The 25,868-nt window shown below is 39.8% G+C and overlaps 1 protein-coding gene and 1 long non-coding RNA gene across 2 annotated transcripts in view; both read left to right on the top strand.

The window, feature by feature from the left end:
• LOC127657118 (transcription regulator protein BACH2-like) overlaps window positions 1-20,894 on the top strand; it is a 39,586-nt gene extending 18,692 nt beyond the window's left edge. Inside the window, exons 3-5 of the mRNA XM_052145772.1 lie at window positions 5,497-6,984; window positions 19,502-19,708; window positions 20,219-20,894. Coding sequence (XP_052001732.1) covers window positions 5,497-6,984; window positions 19,502-19,708; window positions 20,219-20,677 — 2,154 coding nt within the window. The 3' untranslated portion in view covers window positions 20,678-20,894. The remainder of the gene's footprint in view (window positions 1-5,496; window positions 6,985-19,501; window positions 19,709-20,218) is intronic.
• A 692-nt stretch (window positions 20,895-21,586) lies between these two features.
• LOC127657119 (uncharacterized) lies at window positions 21,587-25,767 on the top strand. The gene is made up of 3 exons (XR_007972251.1): window positions 21,587-21,718; window positions 21,808-21,888; window positions 23,240-25,767. It is a non-coding gene; the product is annotated as an uncharacterized LOC127657119 (long non-coding RNA).
• The last annotated feature ends 101 nt before the right edge of the window (window positions 25,768-25,868 follow it).

Here is a 25,868-nt window from a genome sequence, read left to right as displayed (position 1 = left end):
GGTGCTTAGATAGCCAAGTAATCCCAGACAGCAGAAATAAAGGTTCGCACGGATGTCTGTCTGTATACAGGTGAAACTCGAAAAATTAGAATATCGTGCAAAAGTTCATTAATTTCAGTAATTCAACTTAAAAGGTGAAACTAATATTATATAGACTCATTACAAGCAAAGTAAGATATTTCAAGCCTTTATTTGATATAATTTTGATGATTATGGCTTACAGCTTATGAAAACCCCAAATTCAGAATCTCAGAAAATTAGAATATTGTGAAAAGGTTCAGTATTGTAGGCTCAAAGTGTCACACTCTAATCAGCTAAACACCTGCAAAGGGTTCCTGAGCCTTTAAATGGTCTCTCAGTCTGGTTCAGTTGAATTCACAATCATGGGGAAGACTGCTGACCTGACAGTTGTGCAGAAAACCATCACTGACACCCTCCACAAGGAGGGAAAGCCTCAAAAGGTAATTGCAAAAGAAGTTGGATGTTCTCAAAGTGCTGTATCAAAGCACATTAATAGAAAGTTAAGTGGAAGGGAAAAGTGTGGAAGAAAAAGGTGCACAAGCAGCAGGGATGACCGTAGCCTGGAGAGGATTGTCAGGAAAAGGCCATTCAAATGTGTGGGGAGCTTCACAAGGAGTGGACTGAGGCTGGAGTTACTGCATCATGAGCCACCACACACAGACGGGTCCTGGACATGGGCTTCAAATGTCAAACGTCTTACCTGGGCTAAAGAAAAAAGAACTGGTCTGTTGCTCAGTGGTCCAAAGTCCTCTTTTCTGATGAGAGCAAATTTTGCATCTCATTTGGAAACCAAGGTCCCAGAGTCTGGAGGAAGAATGGAGAGGCACACAATCCAAGATGCTTGAAGTCCAGTGTGAAGTTTCCACAGTCTGTGTTGGTTTGGGGAGCCATGTCATCTGCTGGTGTTGGTCCACTGTGCTTTATTAAGTCCAGAGTCAACGCAGCCGTCTACCGGGATATTTTAGAGCACTTCATGCTTCCTTCAGCAGACAAGCTTTATGGAGATGCTGACTTCATTTTCCAGCAGGACTTGGCACCTGCCCACACTGCCAAAAGTACCAAAACCTGGTTCAATAACCATGGTATTACTGTGCTTGATTGGCCAGCAAACTCGCCTGACCTGAACCCCATAGAGAATCTATGGGGCATTGCCAAGAGAAAGATGAGAGACATGAGACCAAACAATGCAGAAGAGCTGAAGGCTGCTATTGAAGCATCTCGGTCTTCCATAACACCTCAGCAGTGCCACAGGCTGATAGCATCCATGCCACGCCGCATTGAGGCAGTAATTAATGCAAAGGGGGCCCAAACCAAGTACTGAGTACATATGCATGATTATACTTTTCAGAGGGCCGACATTTCTGTATTTAAAATCCTTTTTTTTATTGATTTCATGTAATATTCTAATTTTCTGAGATTCTGAATTTGGGGTTTTCATAATCTGTAAGCCATAATCATCAAAATTATATCAAATAAAGGCTTGAAATATCTTACTTTGCTTGTAATGAGTCTATATAATATATTAGTTTCACCTTTTAAGTTGAATTACTGAAATTAATGAACTTTTGCACGATATTCAAATTTTTCGAGTTTCACCTGTATGTTGCGCTCGTGCTGGACTTTTGATGTGCTCGAGATGTGCTCGTGACACCTTTAAAATTGAGTGACAGTCAAATGCAACACGAGGAAGGCGCAATTTAAAGATTTATTTTATCTAGCCAAGTTTATATGATGATGTGTAAATGTCGCATATTCTGTCTTAATTAAACTGGTTAAGATTTTACAAAAGTTCGTGCAATAACTTAATGCAATACCGTCAATGAGAATATTTCAACGGTATAATAATAAAACCAAGGTATTATTGTGAAACCTTGAAGTAGTTAAATACCTACTGCCTACATGGCAGGAAAATTGAGATGTAAATTTTTTTTAATTTGATAGTTGGTGAGGCATTTTGAATCTGTAGTCAGTCATCGCTTTACATTAGCTGCACAATGGACCTCGTGTGTGTGTTCCGCACATTTGATTGGCCAGGTGTTTCGACCGAACCATTTTCACAATAACAGTGGGGGGATGGGGATCAGAATCCGATGACAATGTCAAATGAGTTTTAATGATAACAATTAATGTATTTATCATGTAAATACATATACATTCTATTTTCGGTGATATATGTCAGTAAGAAAATGATAGTTACAAAACTTTTGCTTGATTGATTAAAAAGGCATTTTGTGCAGTACTTTGCAGTCCGATGAACCCTTTTCACATTTCCCAGTTTGGTACATGGAAGTAAACAACAGTGTGCTAAACCTCTATTGAGGTACATGACAGACCACTGCAAATGTTATGTATGAGTTCCCAATTGCTCCAACAGCAAAATAAAAAATCCACTATTACATTTCCACGAATTTCCAAGCGGTGGATTATGGTATTCAGAAGAGCGAAATGTGCCAAATTTACTCGCTCAACAGCTGGATATGAAACCCTGTCAGTGTTATCTTATATCAGTTACTAATGCCACAGTAATACAAAGTATATTGTTTTGAATTTACACTAAATACTAATACAAATACATTTAAATATGAATATGCTCAGTAAATATAATGTAAAAATGTTGCTAGATATTCGCTGCTAAATAAAGCAGAAGTCATCATCACAAGCTGTGAAAGGGTCCATTGATTATAGTCACTCATGGTGAAGAATACTGAAAAAACATGGAGACGCCCATCTGACGTTGGCATATGTACATTGACCAACCATTCATAAATATCGCATTTGGAACTCTCTTCATCTCCCCACAACCCTCCAACCATCTTAAACCCTGCTCACTACTGTAGATGTTGGCATTGGCCATTGAAAACCCATATTTGTCTTCCACTACTGCTGTATTACACCAGCAACCAGGAGCTGACTAGAGTAGACACAATTAATTTGATGGCTACAAAAATGAGGCTGTATGTTTCATTAGCTAAACGATTGGCACACAAGTACACAACAGTATAATATATTAAATGGCTGTTACATCTTAGACCTAGTCCACAATAATACGTTTTCATTTGAAAACGCATCTTTTTCTCTCTGTTTTGGCCTTCCGTCCACACTGAGATGGCGTTTTTGTCTGCGAAAAATGAGCTTTTTGAATACGCACTCCAAAGTGGATAAATTTGAAAATGCCGTTTTCACGTTGTAGTGTGGATTGTGAAAACGGATACTTTGGAAAATTATGATGCATTTTTAGTCATTTGATCTATCCAACCAAAACAATCAAGATGGCAGCCTGTGTTATAGTGACGCTGTTATACCTGATACTCACTTTGATTAAAAAAAAAAAAATTCACTTTGTACAACCTTCACATTGCATTCCTTCAAAGGCAAACGGAAGCTTGGAATTGGTGCCCGGTGACGGAACACAAGGACAATTACGTTTCAGACCGTACATGCAGCGGGATTTTCAGCATGCGCAGTAACACGATTTAAGCATTTTCATACGTTTCAGTGGGGACGAGCAACTTTTGGAAAACGATTGAAAACGTTAGTGTGGACGGAGAGTGTTTTGAAATAGAAATGCCATTTTCAAATGGATCCGGATTAATGTAGATGTAGCCTTAACCCACACTGCCTCATTTTTGTTTACATCAAATAAATATGGCCTCCTCTTTGGCTATACCATGTTTATGGTCTGTAACAACCCTGAGTTATGTTAATAGAAAATGAAAATCCCTTGTAATATTGAAAATTACTTTGTAAAACTAAACACTTAAAACTAAATATCTAAATACAGTATGTATGTTTTAGAACTATTGCATACCACTAACAAGCTGGAGCTGAGTAGCTATATCATACAGTATACTTCATTGTACTGGACCTTTCTTTCATTGATCCCTGAATGGAATTTTATAAGAAATGGATAGATTGATAGAGAAGCCATAGAGAGAAAGTATTGTTGGTGAAACATGTTCATCTTCTGCTGCTTAGAGCTGGTATAATGGCTTGTATTGTCTTTGCCAGGAGTCTTTTATGAGTTCCCTTTTAGAACTTCACTATGAAAGCTGCAGGAAGTATCATTTATTCATGGTTGATTTTATATGTTGCGGTAACTCTATAGGTGCTTTGTGATCTCAAAGCACAAACCTATCATAGAATATCCCAGATACATCTAAAGGACCACATTTGTCTTTGCTTGTATTTCAATTACCGTTCATCTTCTAAACGCATCATGTCGAATTGTAGTCTGTAATGACCGAGAAATGGGGTTCATATCTCATTCTCTCCTCAGAGGCATGCTGAGTTGATTCCCTATTGCTTTAAAGTGTTGTGTGTGTGTGTGTGTGTGTGTGTGTGTGTGTGTGTGTGTGTGTGTGTGTGTGTGTGTGTGTGTGTGTGTGTGTGTGTGTGTGTGTGTGTGCACGTGCGTGTGTGCGCGTGTGTGTGTGTGTGTGCTCATACATCCCTGCCTGCTGCCCTCAATAGGATCACTGGTTATAATAATAAAGGTGACACATATGGCGCTTGACTTCCATAAAGACATGCTTCTGCAGGCGGCAGCTGCTGATGGCAGCCGAAAATAGATCCACAGAATGCTCAGCATTTCCCCCCCTAGCTTTTCTATTTATTAGCAGCTCTGGGAGGACTGGCTGACTGGGGGGGCAGTATGACTTTCTATTTTTAAGATGATGTTCTTGATTTGGCTGCGCTGCCTCAAGCATTCATGGATACCTGTGAGAGTGATTGACTGATTGAAAGTGATGAGATGGACGGTTTATTTTAGTTCCATACACACTGTGTTCCTCTTCTTATAATTTCCCCAACACAGAGCTTATAAGCCCCTGAGCTCAATCACTTTTTTTTTTTGTTGCAAAGATGTAGCAATTATTTCTTACTTTTATCAGCTGATTTGCAGATACGAAGATTGTACAACAGTCATTTGTGATCTCGAAACTGCCACTTTGCACCAAATTTCTGCATTTAAAGGTGACCTATCACGGAAAAAAATATTTTCTTATGCTTTTGAAATAAGAGTTTCATCTACTACAGTTGTCGATGGTCATTTATGTCAACTACACTTCAAAACTGAGTCCTTCAGAGAATGTCATGATGTTGATGTTACTACTAAGATCGTGTTAACATATGACTGCTCATGTTTTCTCAGTGACTATTTACTATTCAGCAACTTTAGTCTAACCGTATGAACAATGTGAATTACACCAATAGTTTTCACTTGCAAAGAGTTATCTGATCATAACAGAGGTCATTTATATTAAGCTGTCTGTACAGTAGCAAAACACCCTTTTAATTCTGAGGATCATAGAGAGTGTAGGAAATGTAAAACTGTTTCAGTGCAATAAACTTTGACTAAAAATATAAGTGGACTTCATGTGAAAAATTATACTATAGAGAGCATGGCCCCTTTAATTTGATTAAAAAAACAAGTCATATTTATTATATTTTTGCCTTTGTTTTGTTTTCTTTCTATAGATCACAGAGAGCGGCTTTGCCCCACTGTTGCAGTTTGCCTACACAGCCAAACTGTTACTCAACAGGGACAACATCCAGGAAGTCATGCACTGTGCAGAATTCCTAGGCGTGTATAACCTGGAAGACTCCTGCTTCCGCTTTCTACAGGCCCAGATGAAAAGTGAGGTTGACGGCATGCACAACAGCCAGAACCCCTCATCACCACATGCACTGGGCCAGAACCATCACAGAACAAAGACGGCAAACAGGCGACCAAATTATTCCAAACCACCACTGTTTGAATCAGGGCTGCACTCTCGCAAACTCAGCTCTTCCAAGGACAGAGAGCAATTCCATGTCCCCAACAATTTGCATGAATCAGACCAAGCTCCTTCCTTTGACTTCCCTCATTATCCCAAATATAGAAATTGCCATCAGGTTTATGCCAAGCACAATGTAACCTCCTCGCCAAATAGCAGTATCTTAAGCTTACACGGCTCGATGCAAGTCACCAGTGGTGATGCCCAGGGCCTGCATCTCTCCAAGGTGAAAACAGAACCAGTCGGTGGGGAGGAATGTTTACCACTGGACCTGTCTGAGGTGGAAATGGATGGTCTGGTCAGGGGTCAAGGGGCTGACATGGAAATGGACATGGAAATGGAGTTAGATGGCCGGCAGCTAAGTTCAACACCCACTGAACTGCCTCCAATTAAATGTTTACCTGTGTGCCTGCGCTCCCTTGTTAAAAAGGAAGTAACAACTTTAAATCAGTGTCTTACCTCTGATGTGCAACTTGCCAACAGAACCTCTCATATTCAAAACATTCAAGTTGCTCAGGGTGACTTTCAAAATAACTATCAGGATTTTGTAGGGGGACTTGATGTGACTTCCTCAAAGAAGGTTCAGAAATTAACAGATGGAGTGTCCTTCAAGTCCATGTACTTTGAAAGGATCTTTTCAACACAAGTTGAGCAGGAGAGTGACCGAAGGAGTGTAATCTTTTCCTCTCGGGCCTCCAACCATCTGACATCACCAGTTCATTCCTACCCTGGTGAGATCTCTCTGGGGCAGGAGATCCCGGAAGACCTATGGACAGGTTCCAGTCAGTCATTCACCTGTTCCCAAACACGATCCCCTACTTCTGTCTCTCAAGAGCCTCCATTGTCCTACCGCTGTCGCCCAAAGAGCAGCTGTCCAGTGCCCATTAAAATGTGCCCCCAGTCCGCTCACACTGAGAGTCACATCAGAAATTCTAGTTCTTGCTCTTCCTACTCTTATGCTGAGGATGGCAGCGGTGGTTCTCCATCCAGCCTTCCCCAGTTTGAACTCTCTACCTCTCCTTGTTCAACTATGGCGCGATGTCTTGCTCTCGAACACCAGGAGCACAGCTTGTCGGGGCCACCAAAGATTAAGTACGAGAAGTCGTATGACACTAATTACAGTGATGAGTCTGGATCCTTCTCAGATGGAGATAGTGAATCATGTGCTACCAAAGAGCGCAGGCAAGAGGTTGGTTTACAGTTTATTCCACGCTTGAAAACAATTCCAGCTATACATTGATAGAAAAACAAGAATATGCTCTTTATCCCAAATAAATTAGAGTTGAAATTAAAACTTTTGTCGAAGCCGTGGTGCAGTGGTTAGTGCACATGTTTGTGAGATCTCGAATCATGGTGCTGTCATTAGGGTGCACATTTAAATCCTATTCCTGATCTCAATCTACCTCAACTTTATTGTTGCTAACCACCAGGGCTTTAAATTCAAGGGCCCTGGGACAAAAACAATTTGTGACTAATGTCTAGGCTATAAAATAAGTGCCTTTTCCACCATTGGGCTAAAGATTCTCCTTGCAAAATCATGCATTTCCATACTGATCCGGGCTCGTCGACACTGTTTCAGTTTCATTTTCCACTGTTGTGCTGCAAAATCATGATTGGAATGGACTAAGCAAGTGACCAATCATGAGGCTGCACATACTATAGGTTTTCCACCAGAGTCAATTAGCTAAAGATTCTGAGAAATCTCAGCAGGGAGCAATTTGTAATCATACTTTACCAAACCTTGCTCAAGTGGAAATGCTATTGGAACCATTACTCACCGTGCACAGAACCATTCAGCCCAAAGGTGGAAAAAAAGCACTTACAGAGGACCTTTGTGCCCCTCCATAAATCACTGGGCATGGGACAATTTTACCAGTCCAAATGTGCTATCTCATTAAGCAGAGGGTGACCAGATTCCTGCTTATGGAAAACGGGACAGCCCCTTCCCAGCAAAATGAAATTGATGTATCCTTACCTTGGCACAGATCAATGCAAATTAGAGGATGCATCCACATCTGTATCTGTTTTCACCTTGTACCTTTCGCTGGCAGCAATTTTTTACAGTTTGCACTTGTCTTTCAAGAGTTTATCATAAAATCTCTCAGACACGGCCGTCTTTTTCACATTCCACTCAGTAATGCGACAAGTGACAAAGTTTTTCACGCAAGCCGCCTCATCAAAGAGCGTGGTTTCATCAATCAAACTTAGAGCAGGGATTCTGGAGTAGAAGTAGGATGCTCTGAATGTCTTTCCACTCTGGGATGTCTCTCAGTAGGGCCCACTCAAGTTTTTCTGTGTTCTCCAATGAGCGGCTCCAATTTTGGAGGTAATCCACAGATTCTGAATAGGGCTGAGAGATATGTCTTAAAATTATACCTTGTTACACGAAACAGGACCAACTAGGCAGAGAGAGTGAGGTAAGTTACTTCACACCAAACAACAATCTAGCAAAGATACTGACAACACGAAGGGATTAAGTAGGGAGTGAATCAGCGGAGAACCAGGTGCTGCAAGCACACTAATCAGTGGCATGATCAGCGTTCCCCTGGGAACAATCAGTTTTCCCATGGAACCACTGATCATGCATGACGGCAGTGCCTGCGAAATATGAGGAAGAGAAATAACTCACTGGAGCCGTGGCAATTACATTATATTAAATTATTACCGTGGGACACGGCATGTTGATTATTATAATATAATGCTGAATTATTATTCTTATTCTGATTATTAGATTTGCTTTATGCAAAAATAATATATTTCTGTCCTGTTTACTTTACACTGAAATTGCTGTCATATTTACTTCAACTTCACAAGGAGCTTTTATTGTGACAAAAGGCGATGTGTATTTGACAGTTTACAATGTGCTGTATTTCCTGAAACGCAGTAATATCCTCCTTATCTGTTATTCTGTGCCACGTTTGTAGATTTGTCTAATAACTTGTAACTGTTACTATTGTTTGGAATTGCGCGAATGCTTGAACTTGCATTACTGTGATTTCACAATGCACGTGAACTGATCTGAGAGCGTCGTCATGCACGTGCACACAGATCAACGTGTCACTGGTATGTTCTGACCATGTTTATCTGTCTTTAAATTACAGCATTTTGTGGATTAATAATACAATTTGACCAACTTGCCATTTTTATGTTATTTTGTTTAATTGTGCAGCCCTGAAGGATAGTGAAACTAGTCTACTGATGCGCTCTTTATGAAACATAATAGCGAAATGAAAGCACATTAAAGTCATCGCAATATTCACAATATTGGTAAATTTTACATCGTCAGCAAAATTATCTTGATTATATAGTTAATATTCGATATATCGCCCAGCCCTAATGCTGAATAAACATTTCTGACTGCACAAAATAAATCATCCGCTCGCATGTCACCAGTTTCAAGCAGGGCATCCAACTGATTTTTAATATCAGATGGTATGAATGATTCCTCCAGCCTGGCCTGCAAGACGTTTCTCAGGTCATGAATGTGTAAAGCTATGGCCATGCACAACAGAATGACAAGCAAAAAGTCCTTCAATGGCATGCACCTTGTCAGATTCTGAAATTTGCTTCACCAAAAGAAAATCGATAACCATTGGTTGTGGCACACTTGCTTTTAGTAGCATCCACATGCTCTGGCTGTGAAATGTAAACTCTTTTTGAAGATCCTCATTAAATGTACATACACGCTTCCTTGACATTTTTCCAGCCGCAATTTCATCTGTGTGCTCTTTCAAACTGACTCTTCAATCAGTTCACTACCTGGATGTCTATTGTTAGGTGATTGTGATTGAAAGTTTAATCCAATCATGTACTTCAAATAACTTCAAATTGGGATTTATTGGTTTTACAAGCCTACCTTTGATTAGAACACTTACGTTACTGAGAAAGCTGCATAGGCAATAGAGAAATTTTAGAAGAGGGGAAAAAAGGGACAAAACACGATAAGTCTGGACACTATAAATAGCGATTGAATACGGGACTGTCCTGGGTAAACCAGGACGCCTGGCCACCCTAATTAAACAGCAAAATGCCCATGAATACGTTTTGTTGGCCATGAATTTGTATTTAATCCTGTTCATCTTTAATAAAAACATTCTTACATTATTTGATACCCGAGCTTCATATATTGAAAATCAAGCTGCAAGAACTTGGCAAACACTGTAGGGTTACCATGGCAATAAGCATTGAGCTGTTCTTTTTCCTTAGGTCTTATTGACATTATTGTACCTCCTCCTGGCAAGACTGTACACATTGCCATTTTAAAAATCTGTGTTTGATAATTTGCTGTCTCATTTAGTCCTTTGATTTTCTGATGACCCAGTTGAGAGGTATTATTATTCTTGTTGTTGTGTCAGTACATGAAATAAACAGTAATATAATTTTCTGGGGAGTTTCAGAAAGAGTTTTGAAGTGCATAAAAAGCCAAGTATTTTCAAAGCAGCATTATGAAACCGATAACTTCAAGTTCTACAATATGATTGTATGAACATTCCAAGACATTGTAAAATAGCCGATGCACACTTGGGACTGCACATCATTGAATTCACTAATAATGCGGCAAAGTGCTCCTTTTCTTGGAAACCATGAAAAGCACACATTTAGGCTAACTACACCAATCAGCCACTGCGTTAAAACCACCTGCCTAATATTTTGTAGGTCCCCCACATGCCGCCAAAACAGTGCCAACCTGCATCTCAAAATAGCATTCTTAGAAGCTATTCTTCTAACCACAATTGTACAGTGTGGTTATCTGAGTTACCATAGACTTTGTCAGTTTGAACCAATCTGGCCATTCTCTGTAGACCTCTCTCATCAACAAGGCATTTCCATCCACAGAACTGCTGTGTGTGAAAATCCCAGGAGATCAGCAGTTACAGAAATACTCAAATCAGACCGTCTGGCACCAACAATTGTGCCACGGTCCAAATCGCTGAGATCACATTTTTCCCCATTCTGATGGTTGATATGAACATTAACTGAAGCACCCGATCCATTTCTGCATGATTTTATGCACTGCACTGCTGCCACACGATTGGCTGATTAGATAATCGCATGGATGATTGTTGGTGCCAGGTGGGCTGGTTTAAGTATTTCTGTTGATCTCCTGGGATTTTCATGCACAACAGTCTCAAGAATTAACAAAGAATGGTGCCAAAAACCAAAAAACATTCTGTGAGCAGTAGTTCTATGGATGAAAATGCCTTGTTGATGAGAGAGGTCAACAAAGAATGGACAGACTGGTTCGAACTGACAAAGTCTATGGTAACAACTCAGATCAAGTTTACAGAACGTGATGAAACAAGTTTAAGTTTAGTCAAAAGTAGTCAAACGAGAATCACCTATGTCATCTCAGATAATTTATCTCAGATACCCGCACTGTACAATTGTGGTGAGAAGAATAGCATCTCAGAATAGCATTCTGAGATGTGGGTTGGTGCTGTTTTGGTGGCACGAGGGGGATTTACACAATATTTGGTGGGTAGTTTTAATGTTGTGGCTTATCAATGTATGTCTTACTGTAAGAATTGTTTATTCTGATTATTATAAAAAATTAACAAAATTTTTATTGAACATCGTTGATTTTTTTTTCTCATGTTACATTTGCAGCTGTTTTATACTCTACTTTTATATGTGCACTCCTTAACCATGGTAAAATCACAGTAACACTGTACAGTTGAAGTCAGAAGTTTACATACACCTTAGCCAAATACATTTAAACTCAGTTTTTCACAATTCCTGACATTTAATCGTAGAAAACATTCCCTGTCTTGGGTCAGTTAGGATCACTACTTTATTTTAAGAGAGTGAAATGTCAGAATAATAGTAGAGAGAATTATTTATTTCAGCTTTTATTACTTTAATCACATTCCTAGTGGGTCAGAAGTTTACATACACTTTGTTAGTATTTGGTAGCATTGCTTTTAAATTGTTTAACTTGGATCAAACATTTTGGGTAGCCTTCCACAAGCTTCTCACAATAAGTTAGGATCACTACTACAGGACTCAAGATAGCGCCAAGCATGGCTGCTGCGTTGCGAGCTCCAACACAACACTGCAGTTTATTGTTTGTTTTGTTTACAGTTTTTAGTTTTTTGTCTTGGATGTTGTCTGCCTTATTGTATACGACAGACAAATGCTTTTGGACATTGGTTCTGCAATTACACACCGAAAACTGGACTTCAAATTCCTCAATGCCGACCTGCTGTTTACAAACACGCCAGCGGAGCCCTTTGTCTGGGCTGCCCGGCCGCGGAAATGCAGATGGAAAAGGGGAAAATGAGCCGCCGTACTCATCAGAGTAAGACGTCGTACAAATCGACCCCCGCTACCCAGTATACTACTGGCAAATGTTCAGTCTCTGGACAACAAGCTCTGCAAGCTAAGAGCACGGATCTCTTTCCAACGAGAGACGAGGAATTGCTGCACTATCTGCCTTACAGAAACCTGGATGTCTGCGGAGATTCCAGACTCGGCCTTCGAACCCACGGGGTTCTCCATGCACCGAGCAGACAGAGCAAAAGACCTCTCTGGTAAAAGCAGAGGTGGTGGTGTATGTTTTATGATCAACAAATAATGGTGTGATCAGAGGAACGTACATTTTATCAAGTCTTTCTGCTCTTCTAATCTGGAATATCTCATGCTTCTTTGTCAACCATTCTGGCTACTGAGGGAATTCACAGCGGTCATTATCACAGCTGTGTACATCCCCCCCCACAAGCCGACACAGACCGGGCACTCTAGGAACTGTATGGGAGCATAAGTGAGCATGAAACCTGTGTCAGTTCACTCTTCCGTTCTGCTTCTGCCCGCTTTCAGGCAGAAACTGAAACAGGAAGCACCCACCCTCAGAACGATCCAGTGCTGGTCGGACCAATCAGACCGTTTTGATCACGAGGACCGGGAGATGTTCCGGTCCGCCTCTGATGACGACATCGAGGTTTAGGCTGATAGCATAACGTGTTTGATCAGTAAGTGCATAGAGGATGTTGTTCCGACCAAAACAATACGGATCTACCCCAACCAGAAACCATGGGTTAATGGCGATGTTCGCGTGGCATTTAAATGCGCGGACCTCCGCTTTTAATTCCGGGAACAAGCCAGTTATGCCCTCCGTAACTCTATCAGAGCAGCCAAACGCCAGTACAGGCACAAAATTGAAGGACAGTTCAACACCGCCGACTCTAGAAGTATGTGGCAGGGAATTAACATCATCACGGACTACAAAAGGAATAAAAACACCACCGTGAACACCGCTGCCTCTCTCCCGGATGAGCTTAATACATTTTATGCTCGTTTTGAGGACAATAACACCACCCTCGCAGAGAGAGCACTTGCAGGCCGATGCTACAGAGGATGGTCCACTCTCCGTCTCTGTTGTGGATGTAAACCGATCCTTCCAACGGGTGAACATCCGTAAAGCCACGGGTCCAGATGGCATTCCGGGCCGCGTCATCAGAGCGTGTGCGAACCAACTGGCTGGTGTTTTTACGGACATTTTCAGCCTGTCCCTCTCCCTGTCTGTAGTCCCCTCATGCTTCAAAATGTCCACCATTGTGCCTGTACAAAAGCAATCAAAAATCGCTTGTTTAAATGACTGGCATCCTGTTGCTCTGACCCCCATCATCAGCAAATGCTTTGAGAGGTTGATCAGAGATCACATCTGCTCTGTGCTGCCCACCTCTCTGGACCCATTGCAGTTTGCCTACTGCAACAACAGCTCCACTGATGATGCCATTGCATCTACACAACACACTGCTCTCTCCCACCTGGAAAAAAGGAACACATATGTGAGAATGCTGTTTGTAGACTACAGATTAGCATTCAACCCCATAGTACCCTCCAAGCTTGATGTGAAACTCCGGGCTCTGGGCTTAAACAGCTCACTGTGCAGCTGGATCCTGGACTTCCTGTCAGGCAGACGTCAGGTGGTTAGAATGGGCAGCAACATCTCCTCGACGGTGGTTGGTCTGATCACTAACAATGATGAAACAGCCTACAGAGAGGAGGTCCACACTCTGACACGCTGGTGTCAGGAGCACAACCTCTCTCTTAACGTCAGTAAAACCAAGGAGCTTGTAGTGGACTTCAGGAGAAAAGACGGAGAACACAGCCCCATCACCATTAATGGAGCACCGGTGGAGAGAGTCAGCAGCTTCAAGTTCCTCTGTGTCCACATTATTGAGGAACTCACATGGTCCGTCCACACTGAGGCCGTTGTGAAGAAGGCTCACCAGCGCCTCTTCTTCCTGAGACGGCTGAGGAAGTTTGGAATGAACCACCACATCCTCACACGGTTCTACACCAGTAATGTAGAGAGCATCCTGACTGGCTGCATCACCGCCTGGTACAGTGATGCCACCACATCCTCACACGGTTCTACACCAGTAATGTAGAGAGCATCCTGACTGGCTGCATCACCGCCTGGCACTGCCCACAACCGCAAAGCCCTGCAAAGTGTGTTGCGAACTGCCAGACACATTATTGGAGGTGAGCTTCCATCCCTCCAGGACATATACAGTATCTCACAAAAGTAAGTGCACCCCTCACATTTTTGTAAATATTTGATTAAATCTTTTCATGTGACAACACTGAAGAAATGACACTTTGCTACAGTGTAAACTTCATGCCCAAGAGGGTTAAAGCAGTGCTGGAAAATAATGGTGGCCACACAAAATATTGACACTTTGGGCCCAATTTGGACATTATCACTTAGGGGTGTACTAACTTTTGTTGCCAGCAGTTTAGACATTAATGTCTGTGTGTTGAGTTATTTTGAGGGACAGCAAATTTACACTGTTATACAAGCTGTACACTCACTACTTTACATTGTAGCAAAGTGTCATTTCTTCAGTGTTGCCACATGAAAAGATATAATCAAATATTTACAAAAATGTGAAGGGTTTACTCACTTTTGTGAGATACTGTATAACAGGCAGTGTGTGAAAACAACTTGGAGGATCATCAGAGACTCCAGCCACCCAAGTCATGTGCTGCTCTCACTGCTACCATCAGGCAGGCGGTATCGCTGCATCAGGACCCGCACCAGCCGACTACATGACAGCTTCTTCCCCCAAGAAGAACACTTGATCTCTCACTATCAATAATCAGCACTGCACTTTATTAAGCTTATATCTCACGCTGGACTGTCATAATTATATTCTCCACAATACAACTACTGTATATATATATTTTTTTTTTATATACTCTTTATTTTATTTTATTTTATTTTTATTATATGTGTATTATATATTGTGTGTATTGTTTACTGTACATTGTATATTATTATTGTGTTGTGTAAGTATGTGTATATTTTATATGTAAATTGTGTTGTGTAAATATGTTGTTTATTGTAATTGTTATATGTCTCGTCACTGTCATGACTGCTATGTTGCTCGGAACTGCACACAAGAATTTCACCTACTGTTGCACTTGTGTACATGGTAGTGTGACAATAAAGTGATTTGATTTGATTTTGATTTGAAGTTGCTGGAATTTTGGGCCATTCCTTCAGACTGAACTGGTGTAACTGAGCCAGGTTTGAAGACTTCCTTGCTCGCACAAGCTTTTTCAGTTCTACCCACACAATTTCTATTGGATTGAGGTCAGGGACTTTGTGATGGCCACTCCAATACCTTGACTTTGTTGTCCTTAAGCCATTTTTCCACAACTTTGGAGGTATGTTTGGGGTCATTGTCCATTTGAAAGACCCATTTCTGGCCAAGCTTTAACTTCATGGCTGATGTCTTGAGATGTTGCTTCAATATATACACATCATTTTCTTTCCTCATGATGCCATGTATTTTATGAAGTGCACCAGTCCCTCCTGCAGCAAAGAATGGTGATCTTCAGCTTGCAAGCCACACAGTTTTTCCTCCAAACATAAGGATTTTTTTGTGGATAAGCCAAACAGTTAAATTTTTGTTTCATCAGACCAGAGGAAATTTCTCCAAAAAACAAGATATTTTTCCCAATGTGCACAATGCACATGTAAACTGTATTCTGGCTAATTTTATGGCGGTTTTGGAGCAATTGCTTCTTCCTTGCTGAGCAGCCTTTCAGGTTATTTCGACATAGGACTCGTTTTACTGTGGATATAGATACTTGTCTACATGTTTCCTCCAGAATCTTCACAAGGTCCTTTGCTGTTGTTCTGGGATTGATTTGCACTAAACTCACACTCATCTCTAGACTGAATGCATCTCATTCCCGAGCAGTTTGATGGCTTCGTGGTCTCATGGTGTTTATACTTGCATATTATTGTTTGTACAGATGAACGTGGTACCTTCAGGCATTTGGAAATTGCTCCCATGGATGAACCAGACTTGTGGAGGTCCACAATGTTTTTTCTGAGATCTTTGCTCATTTCTTTTGATTTTCCTATGATATCAAGCATAAAGAGTTTGAAAGTAGGCCTTATAATACATCAAGAGTTACACCTCCAATTCAGTACACCTCTAATCAGAAGCTAATTGTCATCATTTTCTGGAATGCTGCTTAAAGCTGCTTAAAGGCACAGTTAACTTAGTGTATGTAAACTTCTTACCCACTGGAATTGTGATATAGTCATTAAAAGTGAAACAATCTGTCTGTAAACTATTTTTGGAAAAATGACTTGTGTCATGCACAAAGTATATGTCCAAAACGACTTGCCAAAACTATAGTTTGTTAAAGGTGCAGTATGTAAGATTCAGAAACCCTTGTTATTAATGATACCTGTGGCCATTAAGTGAACTGCAGCCAGCTACCTGTTGCTTGTACTTGCATTTGTGCACACACTCCATATGGACGCAAGCGAGCATCGACCAAAACAATGACGTAGCATTCACTGGAATCATGCTGATAGATGAGGTAGCATAATTAAAATTACACAGTTATGATTGTTTTACTACAAACTTTGAGACTCTCCAGTGCTGGAACAGGGCTAAAACAAAGTGTGGATATAGGTCTGACTATGCGAGACTGTAGTTTGAAGTAATCCCTTTTCTTTGCACGATACATTGACTGCATTTATACGATAGCCTATGTTGGCGTTAGCTAGCTTTATCAATAGCTGTTAGCTAAATGTGGTTGATGATGACAGTAGCGGTTTATAAAATAGACTGTACATTTATAAATATGTTGACACAGTTCAATATTGAGCCTTCACAACTGTCATTTTGATATATCGATGCACTATTGTTTTATAATAATAGAATGTATATATTTTCTGTATAACCAAGTTACGTTTTACTAATGAATGGAGCTCTTTGCAATATCTTATAAATTGTCTAGCATTCATTTCACGTGTTATTGTAGTTTATCTAGCTGAATAATTACAGATTAACATTGTATATGACAGTTCCTGTGCAGGCAAGATCAAGTTAGTTACATTTACACCGATCAGTCCTTATGGCACTATATTTCACATGCTTTGCAGTTATGTAAGCTTACCTGTCCAATAAGAAGAACGGCAATTCAGGGTTGGTTTTGATCCCCAAAACCGAATGAAGGTCCCTCCAGGAATCAAATGCCCTGCCTATGTTCACTCTAGTTTTAGCTCAACCTCGATCACATTCCCACCTAGCAAGACAGGATTCAGAAGATAAAATCATTTGTTTGTTTTTTTTGTTGTTTTTTTGGCTTACTCCGAGTTTGTTTAAGAGTCAGTGTTGTACTGGGAGCCGGATGTTTGCTGGATTCCATCTCTAAGATAACGTTACCTAGTGTTGCAGTTTGTTGTCACGGTTGAATAGCAGAAGAGAAGTGCTGAGGCAAGACTCTCAAGAGAGTACATAAAGGTTAAATTCTTTGGATTTTCCCGACAAAAGCGGCCCGCTCCCTTTGCATGAAAATCAGTCTACAGGCTTTAATAGGCAACCTAGAAAGTCCAGGAATGACTAATTATTTAAGTTGAGTTACAAGCCATTCACACATTGGCAAAAAAAGGTGAATGATACATGAAAATTGTTAATATGAAATCGGTGCAGTGGTTAAAAAATGAGTTTTAATGACTTCAACCTTAGAGTATGTAAACTTCTGACTTGAACTATATATACATTCTAGAGTACAAAAAAAAAATATATATATGATGCCTCAAAAAGGCAATGCCTTATACTGTCTCTGTTACCATACTCATGTATTTAAGGTTCTTCATAAAATTCCATGGTATTAACATGGTACCATGTCCAAATAAAACATGATAATACCATAGTAATTTGTGGTGCTTTTGGTTTTGGTTCAAACTAAATATAAAATTCAGAATTCCAATGTAGTGTAGCATTCTCCACTGAAACACTTTCAGCAGTTGTCTTTATTCAGTCCTTCACTGTGAGTTAAAAGCTCCCAGCTGCAGTTTCCCAGACAGAGAAATGGGGCAGCGGCCCCCAGGCTCCCATCTGATGATGAGCTGCTTCACCTCACTGGCTAACAGATGAGCCCTACTTCACATTATGAGCGCCTTCTCCCAGAAACGACCTGACTGCAGAGAGGAGAAAACGTGTATGTGCCGCTGGAAGCCAGCCTAATCTGTCATTCTAGCCTTATTACAGAGCTCGCTGTTGTAGAGTGGTTAAGAATAGACATCCATTTTACACAGATTGAGCCGTGACACAAGGTCACAGCAGAGAGAGGGAGTATTCATCACCGTGATCACTATATGATGGAGTGAAAAAAGCCATGGACTAAATCGGCATGGCTTTAAGTCAAGTTTCATTGCTGTCATTGCACTGACTACAGTAATTATTTGCTAAATGTAATTTGTCTTGTGCACATTTTGTGTAATTAATTTGCATTTATTCTTTCTAAGATGTGCTGTGATTTGCTGAAAAATCTTTTCACAATATAATCTGAAACTTTTTGCAAAAGCTAATTATAAGTGTAAATCACCAAAATCCTGACAATATAGCATTTCTAATAATGTGTAAGTGCAGAAACTGTTGTGAGAGCATGGTTACCTGACGACTGTTTTCGATTCCATGGCTTAGAGTAACCTGAATGCATCTGAATGAAATTTTTAATGAATGATGTCGTAACATGTGTGTCTGATTTTAATATCATATACAGTGCCTTTCATATGAAATCTGAAAATATGCAAATATACACAACAAAGAAAAGGCAGATATACACTTTTTCATAATATCTGAACAATTATAATTCAATAAGCAATGTTGTTTTATTCATTTGTTCATTCATTCATAAAAAAAAACGTCTTGTTGATCATTTAACTCATGTGTACCTAAAGATATTCTGATCATATTTTTAGTCTTAAAATATTTTTATATAAAATTTTATATTTTATAAAAGTGGAGAGACAAGAAATTAGTGTGGAGGGTGGGATTCAAGCCCATGTCCACAGATCACTGCAGTTGCAACATGTATAAAACACATATACTAACCACTCTGCCACAGCTCAGACTTGTTATATCAGTTTATTATCATAACTGATTCATCAGTTCAGAGTTTTATCATTAGGATTGACATTAGCTTTTTATTGTAAGCACTATGAACAGGGCAGTGTCATCTAGTGGTAAACCATTGCATTATTTTCAGTGATTTGCCAAATAGATTTTTTTTCACTTTGCTTGATCATTTTTCCAAATATGTTGAATGTGCCTTCCTTATTTATTTATTAATTTATATTATTATTATTATTATTTGCATATATTGCAATGGATTGTATGTAACTCGTAAACATGTAATGTATGTTAAAATGTGCTGTATATTTGCAGGTGAAGCTGCCTTTCTCAGTGGATCAGATCATAAAGCTTCCACGGAACGACTTTCAGCTGATGATAAAGATGCATAAACTAACCTCTGATCAGCTAGACTTCATCCACGACATGCGACGGCGCACTAAAAACCGCATCGCAGCTCAGCGCTGCCGAAAAAGAAAGCTGGACTGCATTCAAAGCCTTGAGTGTGAGATTCACAAACTGGTAGGCTGTGTTTGACTGCATATTCTGTCAGATGTAAAAAGTGCCATTACTTAGGTGATTCTTCATCTAGGGTCTCTTTAGACTACATTTGAATAAAATTAAACTTCTTGAAAGTGCGTTTCCTAATGTTCTGGAATCTTGATCTGATTTTGGCCTTGATCAACCTTCAAGTGAAGTTTATTAAAATGTGTTTTTATTCGTTAAGCTGTTAACAAAATGTTTTAAATAGAATTATAGCACTTGCGTTCTGTTCTATTTGTTGCACTGCTTCTAGCTTTCTTTCATTTTTTGGGTTTGAAAGGCCCGTTCTAGAACTTAGAAAAAGTTATTACTCAATAATACATTATAGAGCTCTTACATTCTACCCTTTAAAACTAGAATAAAAAAAGGCTTTTTTTTATCATCCCAGATGACAGAATTATTATTATTTTATGTATATATATGGTTTTGTTTTTGTCTCATTCACTATTTTTTTTTTTTTTTTTATGTGTGTGTTTTCTGTTGAAATAGGTCTGTGAACGACAGAAGCTCCTAACTGAACGAAATCAGTTGAAGGCCTGTATGGGAGAGCTCTGGGAAAACTTCTCGATTCTGTCTCAGGAGGTCTGTAGGGAGGAACAACGGAGTCCAGGCCAGACTCAATCTCAGTATCATCTACATCCAGACCCTGTTTCGTTCAGTTCAACCAGTACAGACCTTAGAATCTCTCCCAGTCCCACCAGTACAGACGTCACTCTCACCTCGCATGGCAGCATGGTGTCATCCCAATACTTCTCTGACTGCCAGGCCATGGCTGAGTTGCCAAGCCCACACCTAAGAGTGACCAGAGAAGCTGTGCTGCCCCAGGACAGTCTCACCTCGTTGAGGTCAGATCCCTTGCTCCAGACAGCCAACTCGAGTGTGACTATTGATTTCTGCCAGGAAATGACTGAGAAATGCACGACAGAAGAGCAACCCAAGAGGAACTGAATACATCAACCTGGATTTGTATATTTAATGAGATTGTTCACCCGTAATGAATATTTTGTCATCATTTACTTATCTTCATGTTGTTCTAAACATATAATTTTCTTTCCTAACCTCAGTCACCATTCACTTTTTTGTAAAGAAAAAAGAGGACTGAGGCTGGCATTCTGCATATCCTTTTGTGATGCACGGAAGACTGAAAGTCATGTTTGGATGAACATTAGCGTGAGAAGTTAAATTTTGGGTGAAATATCTCTTTAATAAACAGCAATATTGGTTAAAATTTTGTTTTTAAATGTAAAAACTTTTTCATCTAAGTTTTGTTCGTTTCTATAGGGGGCTGCCTGTTGTCAGGTTTATGATGTATTATACATGTCTGATGTATGGATGTGTTCTAAAACATACTGTATAGAATGCAAATGTTGTAGTCTATTTCTAAAATCATGTACCTTCCATCCATATGTATGGTACCTGGTTTTCAGATCTCAGGAATTGCACTTTTTTAATTGTTTATTGGCAACTTCAAATCAAGCAATGTACTCAAATGTGATTTTTGTGTGTTTCTGTACCTGTGCTGCACTATTTTATATTTTGCATACAAGCATTTGTTATGTAGGCCTACACCAAGAGAAAGAATTTTGATTGAGACATTTGCATATGATAGCAAATAGATGTTCTTCTGAATTAAGTTTTTTTTTTTAAAGGTGCAATATGTAAAATTTGTCATGTAATTTTTTTATAATTATTATTTTTTTTTGCCAATGTGTGAACTTCTTGTAACGAAACTTTAAAAGTTAGCCCTTTGCAGACTTCCTAGGTTGCCTCTAAAGCCTGTAGACTGATTTTCATGCGAACTGAGTGGGTTGTTTTTGCCGGGAAAATCCAAAGGATGTGACGTTTATGCGCGCTCCCGAGAGCCTTGCCTCAGACAGTATCTTCTCTTCCACTATTCAACAGTGACAACAAACTGCAACATTAGGTAACGTTATCTTAGAGATGGAATTCAGGAAACGACTCTCAGCACAACACCAACACAAACTCAGAGTAAGAAAAAAAATGTAATAATTATATACTAAATACCATCTGGCTAAGCGGGAACGTGGTCGAGTGTAAACTAGTGTGATATTCGGCAGGGCATTTGATTCCCGGAGGGACCCTCGTTTGGTTTTGGAGATCAAAACCGGCCCTGAATTGCTGTTCTTCTTATTGGGCAGGTAAGCTTACATAACTGCAAAGCATGTGCAATATAGTCCCATAAGGATTGATCTGTGTAATTTTAGCTAACTTGATCTTGCCTGCTAACGCTGGCAAGCTACCTTGATTCATAACTTCAAAATAATGTCAATGATCTTCTCTTTATACTAAACTGTAATTATTCAGCAAGGTAAACTACAATATCACGTGAAATGAATGCTAGACAATGTACAAGATATTGCAAAAAGCTCCATTCATTAGTATAACGTAACTTGGTTATACAGAAAATATATACATTCTATTATTATAAAACAATAGTGCATCGATATATCAAAATGACAGTTGTGAAGGCTCAATATTGAATTGTGTCAACATATTTATAAATGTACAGTCTATTTTATAAACCGCTACTGTCATAATCAACCACATTTATCTAACAGCTATTGATAAAGCTAGCTAACGCCAACATAGGCTATCGTATAAATGCAGTCAATGTATCATGCAAAGAAAAGGGATTACTTCAAACTACTGTCTCGCATAGTCAGACCTATATCCACACTTTGTTTTAGCCCTGTTCCAGCACTGGAGAGTCAAATATATTATACAGTCTCAAAGTTTGTAGTAACACAATCATAACTGTAATTTTAATTGTACTACCTCATCTGTCAGCATGATGTCAGTGAATCGCATCTCTGCATGTTACCTCATTGTTTTGGTCCATGCTCGCTTGCGTCCATATGGAGTGTGTGCACAAGCGCGAGTTGCAGTTCAATTAATGGCCACAGGTATCATTAATAACAAGGGTTTCTGAATCTTACATACTGCACCTTTAATTGCATTCTTTTTAATTTTTTTCTAATAACAATTTGAAATTCCCAATGTGCACTTAGTCCTCGTGATGGTGTAGTGATACGCCATCCAAGTACAACTCGACTCACGCTACACTGAAAATGAACCATATTATAGTGATCACGAGGACGTTGCCCCATGTGACTCTACCCTCCCTAGCAACCGGGCCAATTTGATTGCTTAGGAGACCTGGCTGGAGTCACTCAGCACGCTTTAAATTGCAATCTAAATAATAATACTTACAGGGAAAGTACACCCAAAAATGAAAATTCTCTCATTGTTTACTCACCCTCATGCCATCCCAGATTTTGACTAGGAGGAGTGTGTGGCCTTACCATGATGATGCACGCCCAGTGCTGAATTGTCATAATCAGCTTGGAGGGAGATAAAGACGAGCAGGGAGTGTAAGTTTGAGAGAGCGAGAGACACACGCGGCCGCTCTGTGTTTGTGTGTTTAATGTTGTTAAAATTTATGTTGACTGCTCAGGCAGTTCCCACCTCCTCCTTGCCCATCCTTTACAGGTTACATTGGTGCTGAAACCCAGGAAGGAGGAGGGATGCGCTGTCATCCGACTGCCATCTGCCAGGAAGCGGAGGAGCTGCGGCCAAGGGACAGAGGAGTCACTGCCAGGATTTGGAGGAACCCCTGCCGTCCGCCTGGCTGGGGACCAGCGGCTCCAGAGATACGGGGAAGACCTACCGGCAGAAGGACAGCCAGAAGGAAAACACTTGCCCTCCAGGAAGGGAGGGGAGGGGAGTACTTCATGCCGGTAGTTTACCCAGCCTGAAACGGGCGGTGGAGGAGAGTGACGAGGAGGGACACATGGTCTGGCTTTGGAGGAAGACCACACTGTCCTGGAGGAGACGTTCCATCCTCTAGGAGTCAGAGGACTCGCTGCCATCTGCTAGGGGAGGAGCGGCTGTTGTCCGCCAGAGGGCGGAGGAGTGGCTGAGGACCAGGCGATGGCGTCTCCAGGGACCGGCGAGTGAGTTTTTCTCTCTCTTGCTGTCTCTCCCCTCGCTCTTTCCCTCTCCAAGGGACCCAGAGAGGTGGGGAAGACCTGCCAGCAGAAGTACGGCCGGAAGAGCAGCACGTGATGCCGGAAGTCTCCCCGGCCTAAATCGGGCGGCGGAGGTGTGTGACGAGGAGGGTGTGGTTGGGCCGTTACGACGTAATGAATTGTCGTAATCAGCTGGGACCCCCTCCCAGCTGATTATAAATAAAAATAAAGACAAACCGGGAGCGCCAGTTCAAGAGGGAGAGAAAGACACATGCGGCCACTCTCTGTGTGTGTGTGTGTGTGTGTGTGTGTGTGTGTGTGTGTGTGTGTGTGTGTGTGCGCATGCGTCTGTCGGTTTTATGTTGTTTTATTTTATTTATGTCATTAAAGTTTACATTAATTGCTCAGGTGGTTCCCACCTCCTCCTTGCCCATCCTTTAGCCATTACACTGATGTTTATTACTTTTTTCTACTGAACACTAAAGATTTTTAGATGAATATTTTAGCTCTGTGGGTACAATGCAAGTGAATGGGTCCAACATTTTGAAGCTCCAAAATGCACATAAAGCCAGCATAAAAGTAATCCATATCTTCAGAAGCGATATTATAGGTGTGGGTTAGAAACAGATCAATATTTAAGTCCTTTTTTCAATAAATTCTCCTCCCTGCCCAGTAGGTGGTGATATGCATGAAGAATGTAAATTGCCAAAAACAAAAGGAGAAGAATGTGAAAGTTGAGATTTATAGTAAAAATAGGACTCATATTTATCAGTTTCTCACCCCAACCTATCATATTGCTTCTAAAGACATGGATGAAACCACGGAAGTCTGATGAATTACTTTTATGCTGTCTTTATGTCCTTTCGGAGATTAAACATTTTGGTACCTAATCACTTGCATTGTGAGGACCCACAGAGCTGAAATATTCTTCTAAAAATCTTTGTTCAGCAGAAGAAATGAATATATATCTTGGATGGCATTAGGGCATGGCATGAGTAAATGATGAGAGAATTTTCATTTTGAGTGAAATATTTCTTTAATAATTTGTAATCTTTATATTCTGGCAGAAACTGCCTGTCAGAAAAGTGAAAAAATATAGCCTGTCTGAACATCTGATCTCCTGGGAATTTGTAATGATTGTATTAGATCATCAATCATAAAACACTATTATTGTCCTCTCAAATATTTTGTGATGAAGCACCATTAGATGCTATAGCAATTTTTTTTTTTTTTTTTTTAAGCTTAGATTCCAGACAGTTCAAATGGATCATCAGGGATTTATGTTTATATAAAACTCTCCAAAAGCACTTGTTAAATTTAAACTGTTAAATTAAAATTTTGGCAGCTCACATTTTGAACTTTTAGAAGAGCCACTACTGATGAACCTCATGTCATCGTGTGCCCTTCTGTAATTACTACAGTGATTAACAATTCATTATAATGTGAAAAGCAGATTTTTACCATTTCAGATGGTTAAAGACAAGTGTTAAGTGTATCATTTTAAACTGTAAAATGTACAGGTTGTTCTGTAAAGTTGTTTACATTTTTACTGTATTTATTACATAATTATTCTGACAACCACAGCAACCAGATTTTTTTACAGTGTAGAAAATGTAAGAATTTGTTCATTTGTTTTAGTTTTGTTTGTTTTTTCTTTCATGATTTCTGTCATGCCTTTGTTAAATGATGCACCACAATTGTGATATGAAGTAAGGGTGAATATGATAATTTACCATTATTGAGTTTACATACTGAAGGGAGAGTTTGGAAATTCACAGATCTACCTGTAAATTCGATATACCTCTCGCCTCGGACAAGGTCTGCAGAACTGGTTTACAACCTTTTTAAAATACATTTTATAATAATTTATTTTATGTAGATTTTGTATGTATTGAACATATAATGTTTCTGTTTATAGTTATTTGTGGATTCTTTGAAAATTATTGTTTATTCTTTCTTATTTGTTATCAAATCTTTAAAAGTTGTGAACCTTAATGTTCATTATCTTATCAAATTGTATTTGTAAAGTTCTTGAGTACACATTGAATTTGTCTACTAGGGTATTGAATAAATTGCCAAGCATGTTTTATGCATATTTAATGTGTTTTGCATCATGTGCTCTGTGGATTATAAAGTGTATTGTCCAGAAT

This window comes from Xyrauchen texanus, chromosome 16 (genome assembly GCF_025860055.1).
Source record: "Xyrauchen texanus isolate HMW12.3.18 chromosome 16, RBS_HiC_50CHRs, whole genome shotgun sequence".
NCBI classification, from domain to species: Eukaryota; Metazoa; Chordata; class Actinopteri; order Cypriniformes; family Catostomidae; genus Xyrauchen; species Xyrauchen texanus.
This window is presented reverse-complemented; position numbering and strand designations above follow the sequence as displayed.